General features: G+C 43.2%; 2 protein-coding genes across 3 annotated transcripts in view; one reads left to right on the top strand and one right to left on the bottom strand.

Moving 5' to 3' along the window:
- Positions 1–505: 505 nt before the first annotated feature.
- On the top strand, positions 506–13,079 carry MSH6 (mutS homolog 6). The gene is made up of 10 exons (XM_072140314.1): positions 506–785; positions 2,991–3,193; positions 3,551–3,714; positions 4,569–7,092; positions 7,248–7,513; positions 7,692–7,809; positions 8,557–8,646; positions 8,914–9,068; positions 9,143–9,342; positions 12,906–13,079. Exons 1-10 carry the CDS (start codon positions 607–609, stop codon positions 12,976–12,978), a joined length of 3,972 nt encoding a protein of 1,323 aa, XP_071996415.1. The 5' UTR covers positions 506–606; the 3' UTR covers positions 12,979–13,079.
- Positions 13,005–18,923, bottom strand: part of FBXO11 (F-box protein 11) — a 52,145-nt gene continuing 46,226 nt past the window's right edge. For both annotated transcript variants that reach the window (XM_072140316.1, XM_072140317.1), the window contains 6 exons: positions 18,716–18,859; positions 18,425–18,535; positions 17,776–17,883; positions 17,010–17,118; positions 14,744–14,842; positions 13,005–14,647 (listed from right to left, as the gene is read on the bottom strand). In XM_072140316.1, coding sequence (XP_071996417.1) covers positions 14,518–14,647; positions 14,744–14,842; positions 17,010–17,118; positions 17,776–17,883; positions 18,425–18,535; positions 18,716–18,859 — 701 coding nt within the window. In that variant the 3' untranslated portion in view covers positions 13,005–14,517. The remainder of the gene's footprint in view (positions 14,648–14,743; positions 14,843–17,009; positions 17,119–17,775; positions 17,884–18,424; positions 18,536–18,715; positions 18,860–18,923) is intronic.

Here is an 18,923-nt window from a genome sequence, read left to right on the forward strand (position 1 = left end):
GGTTTGTCTATGCAAATTAGGGATTCACTTTTTTTTTACAGATTTGATGTGACAAGAGCCAGGATCGGGATGTGCAACATGTTATCACATAACAGTGAGGGCGCATTCATATGATGATGTGTGATGTCACACATGGCGCTTTGAACGCGTTTTTGGTCCGTTTTTAAGAAGTCCGTAAAAAAACGCAACCGTTTTTGACAGGCTTTACCAATTATCTTGATTAAAAATGGTCATAAACGGATACGTTTTTTAAAGGGCTGCTTAAAAACGGACTCAAAACGCCAAGTGTGGCATCACTCTTAAAACAAATGCTTTAAAACGGACCAAAAACGCAGCGTGCAAAATAATGTAAAATAGAAAACTAGCAGGGCCGCAAGAGGTGAATCACGTGATCGCCCGCCTCAGTAACACGGTCCCTCCCGTCACCATGACGACGAGAAAGGCTCCACACGTGCTCGACTCAGCGTCCCCGCCCCCTCCGCCATCCTCTCCTCTCATTGGCTGGCTGTGGCGCCGCGTACTTCCGCCCTGTGACGTGTCTCTCTGGGAGAAGGATTTTCCCGCCAGCAGTTCCCGTGCTGCTGCTGATGCTGAGCCGGAGCCGCCATGTCCCGGCAGAGCACTCTGTTCAACTTCTTCGCCAAGTCTCCCCCCGCCAGCAGCTCCTGCAAGAAGAGCGGCAGCAGCGGCGCCGCCTCGTCCCCCACAGAGGGAGATGTGCCCCCCGCACCCGGGCACAAGGCGGGCTCCTCTCCCAAAGAGTCAGCGGGAGGGAAGACCCCCAGGTACCGCTGCTGTGCATGCTGGGAGTTGTAGTCCAGAACATGAGTTTTCTTAACTGAATTACTCTATACCGCATCGCGCAGGGCCGTGTTCACACCTACCGCTAATTTCTAATGCGGTTTCACAACTAAAAACTTGCAGAACGGTTCCTTTTTATGGTGGTTAAAAAAAACAAAAACTGCAAACCTTCAGGTGTGAGTAAACGCTGACATTGCAGTGCAGTATACAGCCCTGTATAGACACTTCTCATAGTGTAACGGGCACCCAGCTTTCCCAGGAGCAGATCACCCTGGCATTCACTTTAGAGAGAAGTTTTTCTGTATTGATGTTGTTGTATTTTTGCATCTCTTACAACTGTGTGTAGGTGACAACATCCAGATTGATATGTGAACCTCTTAAAGGGGTGTTTGCAAGTAATATTGATACTGCTGGGACCCCCGCACCCATCACAAGAACTGGGGTCCCGTTCTTACTCATGAATGGAGCGGAAGGTGTAGCATATGTCCTGCTGCTCCTTTCAATAGTAAGGGCAGTTAGTTTGTAGAGCACAGCGCTGAGTTATCTCCAGCTCTCGTATACTGAATAGAGCAGTAGGATAAATGCTCCTGCTGCCGTGCTATACATTAGTGAGAATCGGACCCCTGTCCTCTAGATTTCTTGGGGGTCCTGTTCTCCTAATCATTGGGGGTTACAGCAGTGGGACCTCCACCAATCAGTGTTTTCCCCTATCCTCTGTATAAGGGGTAACAATAATACTTTTAAGGTGCCAGGACATCATTTTGGTGACTACAGATGGAACTGTTGTATGTACCGTACTTAGATTACCTGGAATCTGCTGATGCATCCTTGGGATGGATGAGGGTGTGTGATGCTTGCACTTCTGCCCGTGCTTGGGGTCTGCAGCTGGAAGGAAGATGCAATAGAACAAGTAAAACATCCTTTGGCGCCATGTTTAGGGAGGTCGCACCAGACAAGGCTTCTTGGAAGTCAGGTAATAATATATGCGGTGCTACCTTCCTAAACACCCGGCTGTAGGTGCTCTGCGTCCTGTACATCTGGTGAAGATGCGGCGCCTCTTTTCCCCTGGTGCCCCCCATTATACAGACGTACAGCAGGATATCTGTATTTTCACTCTTTAATATAGTCTGTACAAAGGCCTCTGACCTACTAACTTACTGTAACTTATTTTATTAAGCTGTAATTATTTATTTTTTTTTTTTTAAAGGAAATCTACCACCAGGATGAAGGATTGTAAACCAAGCACACTGACATACTGGTGTGTTCCCCCTCTGCTTGGATAGACTCATCATTTAGCTTCTTATGCCCTTGATTTTAAGAAAAAAAAACGTTAACAATTATGCAAATGAGCTTGAGGGGCTCCAGACTCCACTCACAGCTGTGAAGTTTGGAGCCCCTCAGCCTTATCTGCAGAATTTTAAAGCTTTTTTTTTTTTTTTTTTTTTTTTTTTTGTAAAAACCAATGAATAAGAAGCTAAAAGCAGAGCAGATCCTGCCAGAGGGGGCACACACCAGTATGTCAGTGGGCTTGATTTACAATCCTTTATCCTTGTGGTAGATGTCCTTCAAGTTACATTGTATTAGTTTGGTGTCTGTGCTTTCTGGAAAAGCCTCTCATCTATCCACTACAAATCGCTTCTCTTTATTTATGGGTGGTCCATTGGTTCACTTAAAGGGATCAACCAACTTCACTGGAAAATCCCTGGGGTGCATGGCGTAGGGTAAAACATTAAAGGACATCTACCACCAAGATGAAAGACCATATGCAAATGAGACTGAGGGGCTCCATTAACACCTATGGAGCCTGGAGCCCCTCAGAGTCATATGCATACAATCCCACGTACAAACTTCTTGGGGGCTGACACTCTCTTTTTGGTAAATTTGTATTTTCTCCCTCCTTTTTTTCTTAAAGGGAGTGGAACTACTTTTTGTTTTGATGGTCTGCGTGTGTCATTGTCGTGTCATCTCTTCCAAGTCCCAGGCAAAAGAGCAGATTTAGTACATACAAATACATACATGATCTGCATGTGCCGCACCCCCGATCTTCTAGTGGACAGTACAGATCTCTGTATCTAGCTCTGCTGCCGCCTCTTCTTGTATGTCACATAATAGCAATAGTCATTCTAACATATAACTGTATATGCAAGAAATATCATAAACAACCCTCCCTTATTTTCTTTTTATTTCAGCGTTGCCTGTGAATTTACCCCTGGAGATTTGGTATGGGCCAAGATTCCGGGTCACCCCTGGTGGCCCTCCTTAGTGTACAACCATCCCAGAGAAGACACACATCTCCGAGGGAAGGGTAAATCCCTCCATATACATGTGCAGTTCTTTGATGACACTCCAACCAGAGGATGGGTAGGAGCCAAATATACAAAGAATTATTCAGGTATGTTTACAAGGAAGTCCTTCAGCGTAAACCGAACTCCCTGTGACAGTATAATATAATGCATTTACTTTCCTGCACCTTCTGCTACTCACCAGACTCCATCTTGGATTTTACATTTTCTATTTCTCTTCTGTATTTTAATTTTGGTCTCCTGAAGCCTCAGCACATAGGCAGCTATAGCCAGTACCATGTCTGCCTGCTGGGAGGACAGTGTGCTTATCTTACCCAAGTGTTCTTGCCAATAGGTGGTGGGCTATGAGATACACTAATACTATACACATTTGCTTTTTGGGAAGTGTTGGATAGTGGCCATTTATTGCACAGGTTTCAGAATCTTTTCTGCTTCTTGGTTTTTAGGTTCAAAAGCTACGGAAGCCCAAAAGGGAGGGATGTTTTTCAGCACCAGAACCGAGATAATTAGAGCCATGAAAATGGCAGATGAGGCAATGACAACGGAGAGGGAGAAGAGACTGTCGCTGGCGGTGTGCACCGAGCCTTCAGATTCAGAAGAAGAGATGGAGGTAAAAGCTCTGCAGGAATGGCGGCTCAGTGCACTTAGGGTAATGTGCTGAGCTTGTAGTTCTGTTCACATGTAGCAGATTCCTACCAGGTTTTTCAGGTAGATTTATAGCAAGTAACTTTTTTTATGTGCATTACAAAGAAAAGTTAAATGGATAAGATTTTAATAAATCTTCTACAGATGATGCTGAATAGTCTGCATAGAAATTGGCCAATGGTTTCTGTATCTGTTTTCTAGATCTCTGCTTGCTGTCGTTCTATATTAAGCTTCATTCTTTACTCCAGTGGATGAAAATCTATCCCTGGTCACGTGATGTCACACAGGTGCACAGCTCATTATATATCCCTGTTCATGTGACCAGGGCTATATAAAGCCATGCACCTGTATGACATAGTGTGACCAGGGATATAACGAGCCATGCACCTGTAACCTCACGTGACCTGGGATATAATCAGCTGTGCATCAGTGTGACATCCCGTGACCAAGGATAACCAATATACTTTCTGCCACTATTCCTCGTGATTTTCTAGATCTCCACTTGCTGTCATTCAACAGGAAGCTTTATTGTTCACCCAATCTGTCCATGGTCATGTGATGTCACACAGTTGCATGGCTCGTTGTGTGAGTAATCTGAGCCGTGCACCTGTGTGACATCACATGACCACGGACCAGTTTTTATCCACAGGAAGTAAACCAGAATTGATACAGAAAATATATTGGAAACATTTTTCACAAACCATAACATTTTATTTTTTGAAACTGAAAACCCCTTTTTAATAGGATTATAGTGTAAAGTGTGTACATAAACCCTGAGGCAGAAAGTCTCATTGAGAGTTGCCTTTTTGTTTTAATCAGGTGGAAGATGAATCTGTAAGCGATGATCCAGTTCCTGACCGTAAAAACGGTAGACCTATGCGTCAGGCTAGACGTAATGGAAAGGCAAAGAGAAGGAGAATTATGGAGTCGGACAGTGACGAGGAGGGATCGGACGATGAGTTCAAGCCCGATACTAAGGACTCTGTGAGCAGTGATGAAGCGGGCAGCAGTGGGGTAGATGAGGATGACGTGTCTGCCCCAGAGACTGAAGAGGACAGCCCTGTAAAGGTTCCTACTAAGCGCAAGAGAGGAGGCAGCGCCTCAAAGCCTCCCGCAAAGAATCTGAAGAATGAACTTCCAGAAACCCCAAAAAGAGCAGTTGCTGTGTCCGCAGAAGCCAAGCTCAAGCTGTCCTCGTTTTCTGCCCCCGAAGCCTTTGAATCACAGGCGAGCACTGGAGGTGCCGGTGCCGTGTCTGTGTGGGATCATGAGAAGTTTGAGTGGCTTCAAGATGGGAGGAGAAAAGATGTCAGACGAAGGAAGCAGAATGAGGAGGATTATGACCCCGGCACCCTGTATGTCCCAGATGATTTCCTGAATAAATGCACCCCCGGCATGAGAAAGTGGTGGCAGCTAAAGTCTCAGCACTTTGACACGGTTATATTCTATAAGGTGGGGAAGTTTTATGAACTTTACCACATGGATGCAGTTATAGGAGTGAATGAGTTGGGGCTGATGTTCATGAAAGGAACATGGGCGCACTCTGGGTTCCCCGAGATCGCCTTTGGTCGCTTCTCAGATGTCCTAGTTCAGAAGGGATATAAAGTAGCCAGAGTAGAGCAGACGGAAACCCCAGAGATGATGGAAGCGCGTTGCAAGTCCATGTCCCATCCTACAAAGTTTGACAAAGTGGTGAGAAGGGAAATCTGCAGGATCATTACTAAAGGAACTCAGACGTACAGCGTGTTAGACGGGAGTCCTTCTGAGAGTCATAGTAAGTACCTGCTGACATTGAAGGAGAAGGTGAACGACTCATCTGGTCAGCAGAGAACGTACGGCGTCTGCTTTGTTGACACGTCGGTAGGAAAATTCTACGTTGGGCAATTTCACGATGACCGCCATTGTTCGAGATTCAGAACCTTGGTTGCCCACTATCCCCCAGTACAGATCTTGTTTGAGAAGAGTAATCCATCTGTAGATACTAAGAAAGTCCTCAAAAGCTGCCTCTCCACCTCCATTCAGGAAGGGTTAAATTCTTCCTCTCAGTTCTGGGATGCAACAAGAACACTAAAGATCTTGGCAGAAGAAGGTTATTTTGTGAAAGACTCTAAGGAAGACCAGGACGGTGGCACCTTGCCCCCAGTTCTGAAAGCCATGACTTCAGACAGTGACTCTTTAGGACTGACCCCGGGTGAGGGGCATGACCTTGCTCTTTCAGCATTGGGGGCTTGTATTTTTTATCTTAAGAAATGTCTCATCGATCAGGAGCTGCTCTCCATGGCAAATTTTGAAGAGTACGTTCCAGTCGATGTCGACATCGAAAGGGCTCAAACGTCAACCAGTTTCTTTGCTAAAACTAGCCAGCGCATGGTTCTGGACGGTGTCACGTTGACGAACCTGGAGATACTTCAGAACGGGACGAATGGCTCCACAGAAGGGACACTGCTGGAGAGACTGGACACCTGCTTCACTCCTTTTGGCAAGCGTCTGTTAAAGCAGTGGCTCTGTGCTCCGCTCTGCAACCCCTTCTCCATTAATGATCGGCTGAATGCAGTAGAAGATCTCATGGCTATTCCAGGGAAAGTGTCAGAGGTTGGGGAACTGTTAAAAAAACTTCCAGATCTCGAAAGACTTCTGAGTAAGATTCATAGCATCGGCTCTCCGCTCAAAAGCCAAAATCACCCAGACAGCAGAGCCGTCATGTATGAGGAGACCACCTACAGCAAGAAGAAGATCGCAGACTTCCTTTCCACTCTGGAAGGCTTTAAGGTGATGCGTGAAGTTATCACAATCATGGATGATGCTTTGGAAGATTTTAAGTCTAATATTCTAAAACAAATCCTCAGTCTTAAAGATAAAAATCCCAAAGGACGCTTTCCAGATCTGTCTGCTGAGCTAAAGCGATGGGATACTTCATTTGACCACGAGAAGGCCAGAAAGACCGGAGTGATCACTCCTAAAGCTGGTTTTGATCCGGATTACGATGAAGCCCTAAGAGACCTTAAGACGGCGGAGCAGAATCTGACCGATTACTTGGAAAAGCAACGCAAGAGACTGGGGTGCAAGAGTATTGTCTATTGGGGGACTGCAAAGAATCGCTTCCAAATGGAGATCCCTGAGAGCGTCACCGAACGCAATTTACCAGAAGAGTATGAACTCAAGTCCACAAAGAAGGGCTACAAGAGATACTGGACAAAGGCCATAGAAAATATGTTCGGTGACTTGGCGAATGCAGAAGAGCGCAGAGATGCCGCCCTAAAAGACTGTATGAGGCGGCTCTTCTATAACTTTGATAAAAATTACAAAGAGTGGCAAACAGCGGTGGAGTGCTTTGCGGTTCTGGGTGAGTACATCAATACGGATCTGATTTTACACCAATGATGCATCCTACTGTATGTCCTTAGTAAGCAGTAGAGGTTGGTTTCTGCACTTCCATGTTCTCCTGCTCTAGTAGTTGGAGGTGAAAGCATCAGCTGAACATAACCCTTTATGTCATAGATGTCCTAATGTGCCTGGCGCAGTACAGCCGGGGTGGGGATGGACCAGTTTGTAGGCCGGACATCTCATTGCCCGATGACACTGCACCGTTTTTGGAGCTCCGTGGATCCCGTCACCCTTGCATCACAAAAACCTTTTTCGGAGATGACTTCATCCCAAACGATATTGTTATCGGTTGCAAGGACGAGGACGCGGATGATGGCGATGCCCACTGTGTACTTGTCACAGGCCCGAACATGGGAGGCAAATCAACTCTGCTGAGACAGGTAAGTCTGTACTTTGGCTAAGCTGCTTGGATGATGTTGCAGAGCTCCAACCGAGAGCTGATTTCTCTTTACAGGCCATTAATGTTACATATATTTGTAAAATGGTCCATTCGCAGATCAATGAATGTGGCTGACCAGTACCAAGAACCATCAAGTAAACCTAGATCTATTATTTCAGGCTGGTCTTATGGTAGTCATGGCACAGCTGGGATGTTACGTGCCTGCAGAAGTATGCAAGCTGACGCCTATGGACCGAGTCTTTACAAGACTAGGAGCATCCGATAGAATCATGGCAGGTAACACAACTTCTCATACTATGTGTGACTACAGGTTTCGAGAGCTGCATACATGCAAAATTTCTATGAAAGTTCTGGCACTGGGTTATTCCCATCCTAGATGTCCTGTATATATGGTCCTATATGTGTTGGAGATTGGCACTACCTCACATGCCATATACATCGGCCTGGTCACTACAGAGGATGGAGCCTTTGCTTTCGGTTCATTCTTTTGAATGAGTCCAGTTGCTAGTACAGAGTCTGTGAAGGGTCCGTGAGTTGCAATTCCTTACAGACATGTACACCGCCATTTTAGCTAAGATCTGTTTTAATGTGCACAGATGTGTAGTATCCCCATATACTGCCATACTTTAGAATACTTTAGTATGGCAGTATCTGGTAGGATCAATAAAGACAACCTAGGGGTAAACTGCCCTAGGGGTCAAAAAAATTGAATTAAAAATTTAAATAGCCTTCCCCCCTTTCCCTAGAACTGATAAAAATAAGCAGAAAAATAAACATTTTTGGTATCCTGCATCCCAAAATGTCAGATTCTATAAAAATAACGGTTATTTCCAGTGTTGAACCGGAAAATAGCGCTCAAATGTTGAAGACTCCACTTTTTAGCCATTTCACAACATATAAAAATATTTAAGTGATCAAAAGGCTGTACAGTCCCCAAAATGGTAGCAATACAAACTAGATACATGCACTTCACAGCCTTTGATCCTTTATTTTATATTTTACATTTTTATTTTTTTTTATTAGGTGAAAGCACATTTTTTGTGGAATTAAGCGAAACCTCGAGCATCCTACAACATGCGACTGAACATTCCCTTGTTCTGCTGGATGAGCTGGGTAGGTTTATGGGCAGAACACGGTACAGCAAGGTTCTGTTCATATTGGGACAGAGTATCTGTTTTGCAACAGATATTGGTCCAAAGGGGTTGTACAATGATTGCATCTAATCCGCTGTCCACAGGATCCCCCCATTCTCCGGAATGGTGGAGGTCCGAGCAGTAGGTCGCTCATCGCCTTAGGATGGGGGGGATAACATGCAAACTTGGTACAAACCCCTTAAAATTTGTGAATGTAAAATATCTTGCACTGCGGTCTCTCCCCTAGGCAGAGGCACGGCCACGTTTGATGGGACGGCGATAGCCAGTGCTGTGGTGAAAGAGCTCTCAGAGAGGATCAAGTGCCGCACGCTGTTCTCCACACATTACCACTCCTTAGTGGAGGATTACTCTCACACTGCGGCTGTGCGCCTGGGGCATATGGTAAGTGATCGCCCCCAATGTTTGGGGTGTTGCTGTAGTCGCTAGATCTTATATTATATGTCTGTACTTCTCAGGCTTGTATGGTGGAAAATGAATGTGAAGATCCAAGCCAGGAGACCATCACTTTTCTATACAAGTTTATTAAGGGCGCCTGCCCAAAAAGCTACGGTTTCAATGCAGCGAGACTGGCCAACATTCCCGATGACATTATCCAGACCGGACACAAGAAAGCGCAAGAGTTTGAAAGGAACATTGTGTCTGTGAAGATATTCAGGTGGGTCGTCTGATTATACTATAGTTATATTATGCATCGCCTACGAGAACCTCCTGTTTTAGGGCAAAGTTATCAGGACAGGTCCATTACAACTGACTTCCCGAACCCTGTGATTAGAGGCAAGACTTCTCTTTACAGAGACTGCCACTTAAAGCCGTCGTGTGGAGACTTATAGCCATTGACGCTCCACTAGAGGATCCTGGGAAAAATATGTTTTCCAGGATGTAATAAGTAAAACCACACCTCTAGTAATGCAAGGTAGCTAAGTGATGGGGGAGAAGAACATCGGGCTGTGTAACTTCCATACATGTATAGTTGCTCTTTCCCCTATTACTTTTTATGTGTAGTGTAGTATTATTGCTGTAGTATTCATACTACTTGTAGGGGGTTCAGCTTCTGCTATAGTGCATATACCTGCACTCCGCTGCTAGGATGCGTTCACACTTGGCGTTAATGCATGCATTTTGTAAAGTCAATGTTGACAGCAATATACCGTAATTGGAAATTGCATATCTCCTCTTCTGACCTATTGTGGTGCATTTGAAAAAGCAAATGCAATCGGCTGTGGGTCACCGCAGAGCGTTTTAATTCCATTACAAAACCAAATCAAAATGCAAATGTGTTACAGTGCACTAATGGTGTCTTTGGTCGATCACCATTAGGGTGTGTTTTTGACAGAAGCCATTTTGCCTTATGGACACATTGGTTTTCTCTTCCTTCAGCGATTTTACACGGATGCCTTACTGGACCATTGTTTTAACTTTTTTTTTTTTCCTTTTCCACTGATCCCATGTTATTGGTGAACATAAAACAATTTAAAAAAAAAAATGTTCTTAAAGGAACACTAACTAAAGTTACTGATAAAAAAAAAAAAAAAAAAAAATATTAAAGGTCCTGTGCAGTTGTGCTGACATACCTGTATCATGCTGCTGGCTTCTTGCTAGCCCAAGATATATTTGGTATATTTTGACATTAGATTCAGCTATTCCTGATATGGATGGGCACTTCCAGGTTGTGACATCAGCTCAGGGCACTGAAGCCAGAACAGGGCGTCATGTGTGTAATTGGCTGGCCTGAAATGTGATGAGTCACATGCATGTGACATCACTGAAGGTCCTTTGCATTACACAAAGTATTTTCAAATGATGCCGGTTAGTTTGTTGGTAACTGGCCGACCTGAAGCATGTGATATTACTACAGTCTCTCAACAAGCCTCTTGTCATCTCTAGCTGTGCTATATGGTTTCCCATGGCAAATAGAAATTAGCTGGGGGGGGCGGCAAGGTAAAAACCTCTAAACAGCTGCAAATAGGAAATTAGAAAGCTGCTTAGCACAGCCAAGCAAAAGTTTTTATACTTTACAGTTGTACTTGAAGTGTGGAAAAGTCCATAGAAAATAATGATTCCGGAAGGCATCACTGAAGCCAGAAAAAGAAATTAAATCTGTACATGTCCATAAGCCAAAATAGCTTCAGTAAGAAAAAGCCACCAAAACACAAGTAAATGTGCCCTGAGAAAGTGATATCGCCTTGCGTAAGGAACCAGCTTATATTGAAAACAAATGGTTAAACTTAATGGTAATGTGGGGCCCATCCTTAGGTTTATTCAGTAAGATTAAATTCACACTAGTGTTGGAAGCTCTGTTTACATATTTGGAGTATATACTCACAATCCTAGACTATGAGAAAGGTTAATATATATTCTATGCCAGATACTGCTTGGTGTAGAATAGAGCTGTAACCTTCACTTAAATAGGGACAGGTTATACTTGTTGCGTAGGACGGGAACGGCCCTTCCCTTGCACCTATTTGCCGTGGACATGGCCCAAGTGGGTAGGTTGTAACACCGGACACTTTGCCAGGAATGATCCGGCTTTGATCAGTCTCCCACATTGAGATCTTTAGAGTTTTAACTTTTGCAAATTCTTATTGTACAGCACAGTGTGAACATGTCCTAATTACACACCTAGGTCTAAAGGAACAAAGGCCCAAAAAAAAAGCAGTTCCTACGTTTCCTGTGCTCCTTTTAATACAATGGTGGTCAGGCCTCTGCTCTATTTGCTGCAGAAGATGTACATAAATTCTAGCACCATGCAATGCCCACACAGGAAGGAGTAAGAATTGTCAAAAATAAGGCATCTACCACCAGGATGAGGAACAGTATGCAAATGAGCCCGAGGGGCTCCAGGTTCCATAGTTGTTAATACAGACTGGAGCCCCTCAGGCTCTAGTAGACTTGTTGTCCCTATGAGGAATATCCAGAAGGGGGCACTACAGCATACAAATGCATCAATTGAGAGCAGAGACCTTAGGCCAGTGATGGCGAACCTTTTAGAGCCTCAGTGCCTGAACTTTAACCAAAAGCCACTTATTTATTGCAAAGTGCCAGCGCAGCAATTTAAGCAGTAATTTATTTCTCCTTGTTCTTTGACAACTTTTAATCCTTCAGCCTCCTAAGGACACCAAAGCAGTTGAAATGAGGAGGCCAAATTCATCTATCATTGTAGGAAGATTCTTTGAGCCCTGTCTGGTGAAGTTCATACTGAGGTGATGGCCTGGGTGCCCACAGAGTGCCGCCTCTGGCACCTGTGCCATAGGTTTGCCACCACTGCCTTAGGCTATCTGCAGACAGTGCAATACCGAAGCATTAAAGCGAATCCCTTAGAAAAGGAATTTACACAATAGGGGGGGAATTTAACAATGTATTTCAGGTTCCTCAAGTCTTGTTGTAGCAGAAACCCCATTCTGGTGCAGCACAAGACTGTTTGTTCCTACTGTTAGTTGATCTAAACTGCACCAAAATTTTGGGTACAGTGAGGAAATACCCCTTTCATGCAAGGACACGCTCCTTTAGTTAGACAAGTCTTAACCACACGAAAGGCTAATTAAGCACTTTTTTTTTTTTTGGTGCAAAACCACCAGAATTGTGGTACTAGTGTTAAAGGGGGTTGCTTAAGACTTTCCAGAAGTACTTGTTTGTTTTATAAGCAGCCCACTCCCAGCCTCAAACTACCCACAATGTGTGTGTGTGGGGGGGGGGGGGGGGGGGGTTTGTGTGAATGAAGCTTCCTATAGCATGACAGCACGCAGATCTATAAATTGTAACTTTTCAAAAAGCAATTATTTGTTGAACACTTACAACTCATTCAAACACATGCCATCCCTATGCACTTTGTTTGGTATACGCTTCCTAGCAATATTTAAGAAACAATTGACATCTGTATAAAATGTCTGGGGGGGGAGGGGGAGGGACTGGTCTCAAATCAGAGGGTCACTCCTAATGTCATTTCAGTCTACAAAACACAAGTAGCATACTGTCTGAACAGAACCTTAGACTTTATCTTTGAATAACTGCAAGACATCTTGAATTTATCACCACTTTGTTTCAGTTGAGACATTCAATACAATGATCCAAACTGTGGTGATAAATCCGCCTCACAAAGTTTTACATAGAATACAAACTTTAGTTTCCACCGTGTTTTAGCGTTAAATTCCGGAGTAGATAAGATAAAGCTCCTGATTTTAATGTCACCACCCGTGTAATTTCCTGTTTCTTACTACACAGGGCGCTCTATGGGTTACTGGACAGCGGAGCAATGGACCATCAAGCATTGAAGAAGCTCCTGGCAATGATGTAAAAAGAACTTAAAAAAAAAAATACAACTGTGGTTTTTGGTGTTTATTCACAAGGCTGGTTTTCACACATTATGATCTAATAAACTTTATTTTTTAAAAATGACCATATTTCCATTTTTGTCTTTCCTAGGAAATTAAACCCCATTTTTTTTTGTTTTTAATTCATACCTACCCTCTACATAATGGTTATTGAATACTCCACAATATATTAAGTCTAGATGTTATGGTACATGCATACACTTTCAGGCTGTTTTTTTTTTTTTTTTTGATTACCCACTGTCACCAATACATATAAATGGGGTGGGGGGGGGGGGGGAGGAAGGGATAGAGAGAAACCAAAAAAAAAAAAAAAAATTAAAAATAAACCATAATAAAAACAAAAGCTATGAAACTTTTATATATGCTCGTCTCAGCTTCATAAAGCGGGAAATCTCACAAATTTCCAGCATTGTACAAGTTCCAGGCTGTTCAAACAAAAAATGAACAGTAACATTACAGGAGGCGCTCGGAAGAGACTACAGGGAAAAAAAAAACAACTTTCAACCAAAGTCAACACCCGCCACTTCCCGGGGGTAGGAGAAGCTTCAACGTGGAGCTTCAGAGACTCCTCACATGACTGTCCTTGTGTCTAGGAGGAGGAGATGTGGACATGAAAACGGTTGCAGGGAAGGTAACGAGGAGGAAAAGGAGACAACATTCTAACTTTTTTTTTTTTCCCAAAAGGATACCAGAAAAATTGCTGGATTAAAGATTAGTGTTTTTTTTTTTCCTCTTTCATAGAAAGAACATAGATTACTGGGACATGAGTACAGTTTATACAGCGATGCTATTAGGGGGGGGGGGTGCGCTAACAAAAACAGGACACTTTTTTTCAAGTACGATAAATTTTTGCTTGAAATTAAAAAAAAAACTACATGAGATTAAAGCATTTAAAATATCTCAATCTGAATACGTGTTTAAAAAAAAAAACAAAAAGGTCAAAAGAAACGCAGAAGAAGTGCTAGCTCACATTTTTTTTTTCGTTTTTTTTCTTTTTACCATGTTACAAAAAGCAATTGGTACCCATGTCCGTGTGTACTGCAGCAGCAACGACTGCTGCCTGTCTACAGGATAGGACTACTGCACATCAGAGGGGAGGGGAGGGAGGGGCGGCTGCTAGGGGGCGCTAGCAACCTCTATACAAAACAGTAGCTTCTTTCTCGTCACTTCCGTCCTTTCTGAAAAGTTTTTTTTTTTTTTTTTGAGTAATGCTTAAAAAAAAAATGCCCAGTTCTTCCTTAAAAGATCCTGAGTCAACATATTGCCTCGTCCACCAGCTCTACTTCACTTCCAAAAAGGTTATTTCGTTTTTTTTGGCAGGTTGATCACCATCCTCGTCATTCTTCGCTTCAACAGGTTTTTATTTCCAGAAATGGGCAATTTTTTTTTTTTCCTTTTAGCTTTTTCTTTTTTAAATTGTTCCAAAAGAAAGAAGAAAAAAAATACAATGTTTTAAAGAGTTTTTGTTAGAATGGCAGGAACTTTCCCCTTTCTTTTAAAGTTCAGTTGTGTTGCAAAGTATTAGATTCTATAGGCGGAGCAGAGTCATATAATGTATCTGTGTCGTGTGTGGGCTCTCCGGCTAATGTGCAAGGATTAGACAGCGTTCCGGCACCGCAGTCACAGAAGAACCTGCGAAACGGAGAAGGAAGAAACAAAAATGTTTTATTAGAAGCGTCACTCCTATTCATCCTATACGATTACCACCTAGCGGCAATGTGCACTTACCTATCATGTCTAATAAACTCTACATCATGGCCTTGGTGACATTTCTTAATGCAGTTCACGCAGATGGCGTTGCGGTCTGTGGTGTTGCAGGTGTGACATCTAAGGGTTAAGAAAAGACACGTTATATTTTTGTATCTTTCAATATTAGTGTGAAAGACAAGAAACCCAGATTCTAGCAACGGGAAGAGGAGGGGAGGTCACAGATGTTTTCAGATCATGTACACAGCGGAGACGGTTACACAGAAAAGCTTTGATGTAGTTTGTAGTTAAAGGAACGCTCCAGCCACAGCTGATTCAGTGATTTATACCCTGTGAAGGGAGGAGCATTGAAAACGTGTCCTGCTCCTCCCCTTCAGGCCCAAAGTATAATTCAGAGAATTAGCTTTGACTGCAGTGTTCCTTTAAAGCCATCCTCAATTTCCGGCAGGCCCTTTAAGGAAGCTACAATTCTATTACCCTGCAGTGACCCCTAGTGGAGACTTGAAGCATAACCAAACTGGATTCTTAGATAAAAGGGGCTCTGTGACCATATTTTATCCTATTAAACTACTACCCCACCCCCTCAGGTAGATGATAAAATGCCCCTCTTATGCGAAATCTTTCCTGTTTACCCATAGAAAAAAAATTATCCAAAATTATGTGAAAATGAGCAGAAAAATCTGAATTTCATACAAGTACAACACAGAAAAGTGTCCCAAGAGAACTTCAGGACCAAAGCCCGATTCTTAGGGGCTCATTCACACTGTCGTAATAAGTTCCTGAATTACGGACCGCTCAGTGACCTTTATGATACATGCAGCAAGGATCAGAGCAGTGCGAATCAGCACTTATTATGGCGTTTGCTTTACACTTCATGTATCGGGAATGGATAGACTGTTTTTCCCCCTCACAAGAATCATATAGAATAGCAGGTACACGGGAGACATTATCCAGTTAAAATGACATCTATAAATCTAGGTGGAAATAAACCCTAACTCATTTTATTTCAGACAAGGTTGGTCACGTTTAGGTCAGTGGTCAACCAAATGCAGCACTGAGAGAACAAGGCTGCTTTCCTGTACAGCGCCATCCAGGACCATAGGCTGTGTGGGGTATTGCGGCCCAATACAATTATGTTCTATTATGCTGCACAACCAATTTACTTTTTCAATATGCCTGGTGACAGGATGATAATGACTCTTTGCTGCACATAGGTAATCAATATAATGTGCAGTGCGCAATCCTCCTCAGTTTCGCCTATCCCTACAGTAGCTGTGTCTCGTTGCTGTCCTTTCCTATGGGACTGCTGGAGGGGAGTGGATGCTGCTCACTCTGGTGGGGAGGAATTAAAAGTAATGAAATGCTCGGTGTGGAGCTAGGAGGAGAGAGGAGTATGTGCAGAAGTCTTCTGCAAGGAAGCTTCCCCTGTTTCTCATCAGTCCCTCCATCTCAGTTTGTGATCCTGAACAATTTTCTCCTTTCCAGCCCCTTCCACATACACTATCTATACAGCAGGGTAGCTGTTAACCTTTAATGCTCACAATGCACAAAACTATACAGTTTCACTACTGGTTTCTACTTCTATTACATGCTGCATGCTCCTCCTAGTCACTACATAGACTGTACAGACTCAACAATATATCCAGTAAGATTCCTACAAGTAAATCCACAGAAACCCAAAGAGATTTCTGACAAGTATCGTCAGGACAGAAAATGCCATGACTCTGGAGGGGAGGGGTGAAGGGCAGAAAAACTATGCCTCAATGCCACCTCAAATAAGGCAGAGTTACCTATTCATCAATGTGACGTGGGATAACAGAAATCCAAAATGGATAGGATGCTACTTCAGTGTTATTACATCTCATCAGTACAGTGTAGGGAACTGGTTTGGCTAGATATGAGGCCATGAATGCAAGTCAGGAAGGTCATGCACTCTCTGCTGGGGATTCTGGGTAAGGAATATGCCTGGAAAGGTACCCTTTATATTCTTGTGTCCCTTAGGTCAGTCCCTCCTACAAAAAAAAAAAATCTTCCAATGTATCCAAATTCTGCTCACATGAAATATACCATACAAGTGCTTACGTTTTTTTAAGTTGATGAACCCATAAAATACATTTCCACACGGGAATGTCTTGCATTGAATTAAAGGTGAAACAATAAAATGTATAATAACCAGTAGTAAAATCCAGTCCTTTAACAGGCAGATTATTAGCCGAGAATCAGGGGAAAATCTGCAACGTAAACTTGTTAGCTGTGATCCCATAAGATCGAAATGATGAAATGTTACCTGTAAAAGTCATGCATGGGGTAGCTGGTGTAACTTGATATCTTATATAGACACTGGCCTCTATTGACTGCTTTTTCTATGGCATCTTGATTGTTCATTATTTTATTATCTGCAAGAAATACAAAAATAGGACGGGAATACTTCACGGCAACATTCGCCTATAGACTAAGCTGCTCACAGTCAGCAGATCTGAACAATCTGGAGGGACGGCCAATATCCTAAGCCTAAATCATCAGAGAAAAGCAGGGGGAACCCTCACAAAATTCATCCATTGGAAAGAACAATCGCCTGCTTTTCTCTGATGGGACCCAAACCAGTTTTGGGTATAAAATTCAGGGTATTCCCATCTTATGTAAAAGGTGAATAATCCACTCAGCTCCCAGTGCTCTGTCCCTGCCAGGGGTCACATATCAAACATATAAATGGGGAGATCTATGCGAGTCTTATCAGCAGCGCATCCTATTATCTACAAGGCTCTGAGATATCAGTTCAGAATACATTGACAACTTCTTGGGCATCAAATAGGAAGTAAAAATGTTATCAGATTCCTAGGAACTGGAAAAGTGTTAACTGGGAAAACCGATAAACCAAAAATGGTTGTAATTGGTGCCTCAATATCTTGTGTTCTGCAAGGATGTGGTTTGCGCAGATGAAAATCTCTTCCCCCGAAAGAGCACGACAAAATCTTTTGAAACATTTGGAGATGTATACGTAATGCATCATCTTGTGTCTTGTACCAATGCAATAAGCCAGGAGCTGCACGTACCTTTCATGGTAACGTTAACACCAGACGCCAGAAATAGTCCCCCGAATCGGTTGTTGAAGATCTGATTGCCTTCTAGGGTCGCAGTCGCATGGTTTGTGATTTCAATACCTTCAAATAAATGAGATATTAGCATTTGGTATTTATTGTGCCAGATCCTCTGTACATTAGTGGATTATTAGTCTGTACACCAGCAGTTAGTGTTGCTCTATGGCAGGGGGTCAGGAACCTTTATCAGAGAGCCATGATCACCACATATTTTAAAATGCAATTCTGTGAGAGCCCTTCAAAATGCACACGACCCCTCCCCCCAGTAGATAGGTAGCCACACCACATTGCTCCCTCTCCACAGTAGATAGGTAGTCACATCACATGCCCCCCTTCCCTCAGTATACAGGTAGTCACAGCATGGACAGTAGGACTTTTAGGCATGAGGAGGAACAATATAGGGATAGTTGTACTGCTGTGTAATAGTCTGCAAAGATGTGTAGTTAGTGTGGGTTAGCTTAACTTACAGGTACGGTTTAAGGAACCCAATACAACTGTACTGAATCCACCTTTACATGACAGCAAAGCTAAAAACAGACTCACAATTGGGTCTGGTATTTTTGCCCAAATTTTTGCCCTTCTGCAGATTTGACTGTGAACCAACCTGCAGCAAATCCATCAAATATCCTGTTTTTCCGCAGGACAGGGTGGCTGTTGGTACTGATAAGCACGCCGGCCTGAGCGTTCCTGAAGATATCATTCTCTTCCAGCAACCCTGCCAGGGAAACAATTACACAAGTTATCACAATGTGCAAATTATAGGTAGTATACAGCATCATCCCACTTTGTGAGGCATAATACAAGTCCACCACTAGATGGCACTTCAGAAAAAAAAGCTTCCCGGATATTTCCATACACTACATGGGAATTCTTATATGGATAACAAACACTTTACCTCTACCGCCATTGAATATACAAATGCCGCCGTCTCGGCCGTCATGGATTTTGTTTCTTCTTAACGTTGGGTTGCTATCCGTTTTGATCCAGACGCCGGCCATTGCGTTATCAAATATCTCATTGTCCTCAATGAAGCCAAGCCCTGAGCAAGAGCCATCGTGGTCAATACAATAGTATAGCAAAAACACGCAAGTAACATAGTAAGA

Source organism: Engystomops pustulosus, chromosome 3 (assembly GCF_040894005.1).
Source record: "Engystomops pustulosus chromosome 3, aEngPut4.maternal, whole genome shotgun sequence".
NCBI lineage: Eukaryota > Metazoa > Chordata > Amphibia > Anura > Leptodactylidae > Engystomops > Engystomops pustulosus.